The 2,285-nt window shown below is 37.7% G+C and overlaps 1 protein-coding gene across 1 annotated transcript; it reads left to right on the forward strand.

Moving 5' to 3' along the window:
- Positions 1 to 499: 499 nt before the first annotated feature.
- Positions 500 to 2,069, forward strand: LOC125219632 (1-aminocyclopropane-1-carboxylate oxidase 5-like). Its single transcript, XM_048121658.1, has 3 exons — positions 500 to 635; positions 723 to 958; positions 1,227 to 2,069. Exons 1-3 carry the CDS (start codon positions 534 to 536, stop codon positions 1,822 to 1,824), a joined length of 936 nt encoding a protein of 311 aa, XP_047977615.1. The 5' UTR covers positions 500 to 533; the 3' UTR covers positions 1,825 to 2,069.
- Positions 2,070 to 2,285: the final 216 nt, after the last annotated feature.

The following is a 2,285-nucleotide window of genomic DNA, read 5'->3' on the forward strand; positions in this document are numbered from 1 at the left end:
ATGCGAAAAGAAAATACATCATTTTATTTGAGACCGAGAGTGAGAGAGTGTATTACACAAAATTAAAATTCCATAACACCGTTAAAGAGACACTATGGTAAGCAAAATTGATTCTCATGTAGAGTATACAAAAAATTTCTCGTATGTTTGGCCAAAACCAAGTTGACTTTTTAAAAATATCATAAAATGACATGTACACGAAGTTGATGGTATAAAATATGAGATTGAAGCACGATACGAAAATGAAAGATAGAGTCGGCAGAGATTGCTTATGTTGTGGAATACCAAACATCTGATTCACCAAACAATTTACATTGACATTTTCGACACTTTGACAAAGTGTCACCGTCCATTGCATGATTCCAATTTAAATATTAAAACGTAATTATTGGACATAAATTAATTAAATAAACATAACCGCTGACATTCCTAATTAACAACCGTTCCATACTATAAATAGGCCTTCACAGTTAAGTATACTGCTCATACAGTTTGAAAAACTAGAACATAAAATAAGTTGTACTGTGTCATCAATGGCGATTCCGGTTATTGATTTCTCGAAGACGGAGGGAGAGGAGAGGAGCAAGACACTTGCTGAGATTGCTCATTGTTGTGAAGAGTGGGGATTCTTTCAGGTAATTAACTAATTACTAACATTTGTAATTAATGAATGTTAATTGATTGAATGACTAAAAATGACAACATTTTGATGATTGTGACAGTTGGTGAATCATGGGATATCTGAGGAGCTGTTGGAGAGGGTGAAGAAGGTGGCGTCAGAATGCTATAAAGTGGAGAGAGAGGCCGGTTTCGGGGAGTCGGAGCCGGTGAAGAAGTTGAAGGAGTTGATGGAGAAGGATAGTTATGATGAGAGGATTGATGATGTTGATTGGGAAGATGTGTTTTTGCTCACTGATGACAATGCTGATGAATGGCCTTCCAAAACTACTGGCTTCAGGTAACCTAATCTTTGCTTTGGTCAATTTCTGGTTGATACCGCAACTTTTAGTAATAGTTGATTGCATCATAAATTGACATTTTTCTTATGATAAATTGTAGTACTATATGATTTGGAAGCCAAAATATAGTAGCCTAAATTTTCGACACAACAAATAGCCAAACTTTATGGGTTTTCTAGCAATTTACTCTTTTGGCAAAAATCGGCTTTTGATTAGAATATTCTATTTTATTAATCTGGTACTTTATTATTTTTCCTATGTCAACAGAGAAACCATGATGGAATACAGAAGTGAACTGAAGAAACTGGCTGTGAGAGTGATGGAAACAATGGATGAAAACTTAGGCCTCCCAAGAGGGTACATGAAAAAAGCATTCAACGGCGGAAAAGAAGAAGAAGAAGATGCAGCCTTCTTCGGGACTAAAGTGAGCCACTACCCACCGTGCCCAAAGCCAGAGAAGGTGGCCGGGCTGAGGGCCCACACGGACGCAGGAGGGGTGATACTTCTATTCCAAGATGATGAGGTGGAGTCCCTCCAAATCTTGAAAGATGGAGTGTGGTTGGACGTGCAGCCCCTCAAAAATGCCATCGTCATCAACACCGGCGATCAGGTGGAGGTGCTGAGCAATGGGAGGTACAAGAGCGTCTGGCACCGCATTCTCGCCACACCACACGGCAACAGAAGGTCCATTGCCTCCTTCTACAACCCCTCTGCCGAGGCCACCATCCACCCAGCCCCTCAGCTGCTCGCTGAGAAGGCCGAGGCCGAGTATCCTAGGTTCGTGTTTGGAGACTACATGTCTGTTTATGCTGAGCAGAAGTTTCTTCCGAAAGAACCCAGGTTCCAAGCTGTCAAAGCAGTTTAAAGTTGGTATCAATAGTGGAAAATTGGACTTACTAGTGTGGTAAGTGGTGTGATTTTATGTTTTTTGTTTGTTTTTAGAAAAGAAGCAGTTTGAGTATGGCTGTGTTGTAGCCATCCTTTTGCATCAAATCATAGGATGTATGTTGTTCAAGTATCATTGTGTGGATGAAATCTCAATGTACAAAGATTCTATTCAATGCTGTACCTCTTTGTGACTGTACAAATACTATGCCTCTCTTGCTGGCATATTTTGAACATTTTGTTTACAGTTGAATTTAGCAATTTCATTTTTTCAAAAGAAATTATATTTATTTAAATTATGAAGATCTAATATACACATTTTATTAAATTTTAAAGCATATTTTAAAATTAAGTATATTCTAATTTCCATTCTTTTCATCAACTATTTTTATTATAATGTAGATATTACATATAGATTGGAGAATTAAACTTATTTTTGTT

The sequence above is a fragment of the Salvia hispanica genome, chromosome 4 (assembly GCF_023119035.1).
Source record: "Salvia hispanica cultivar TCC Black 2014 chromosome 4, UniMelb_Shisp_WGS_1.0, whole genome shotgun sequence".
Classification (NCBI taxonomy): Eukaryota; Viridiplantae; Streptophyta; class Magnoliopsida; order Lamiales; family Lamiaceae; genus Salvia; species Salvia hispanica.

Coding starts and splice junctions, on each gene's coding strand:
- LOC125219632 (XM_048121658.1), top strand. CDS start 534: ATGGCGATTCCGGTTATTGATTTCTCGAAGACGGAGGGAGAGGAGAGG. Junction 636..722: donor AAGAGTGGGGATTCTTTCAG/GTAATTAACTAA, acceptor TGATTGTGACAG/TTGGTGAATCATGGGATATC. Junction 959..1,226: donor TCCAAAACTACTGGCTTCAG/GTAACCTAATCT, acceptor CTATGTCAACAG/AGAAACCATGATGGAATACA.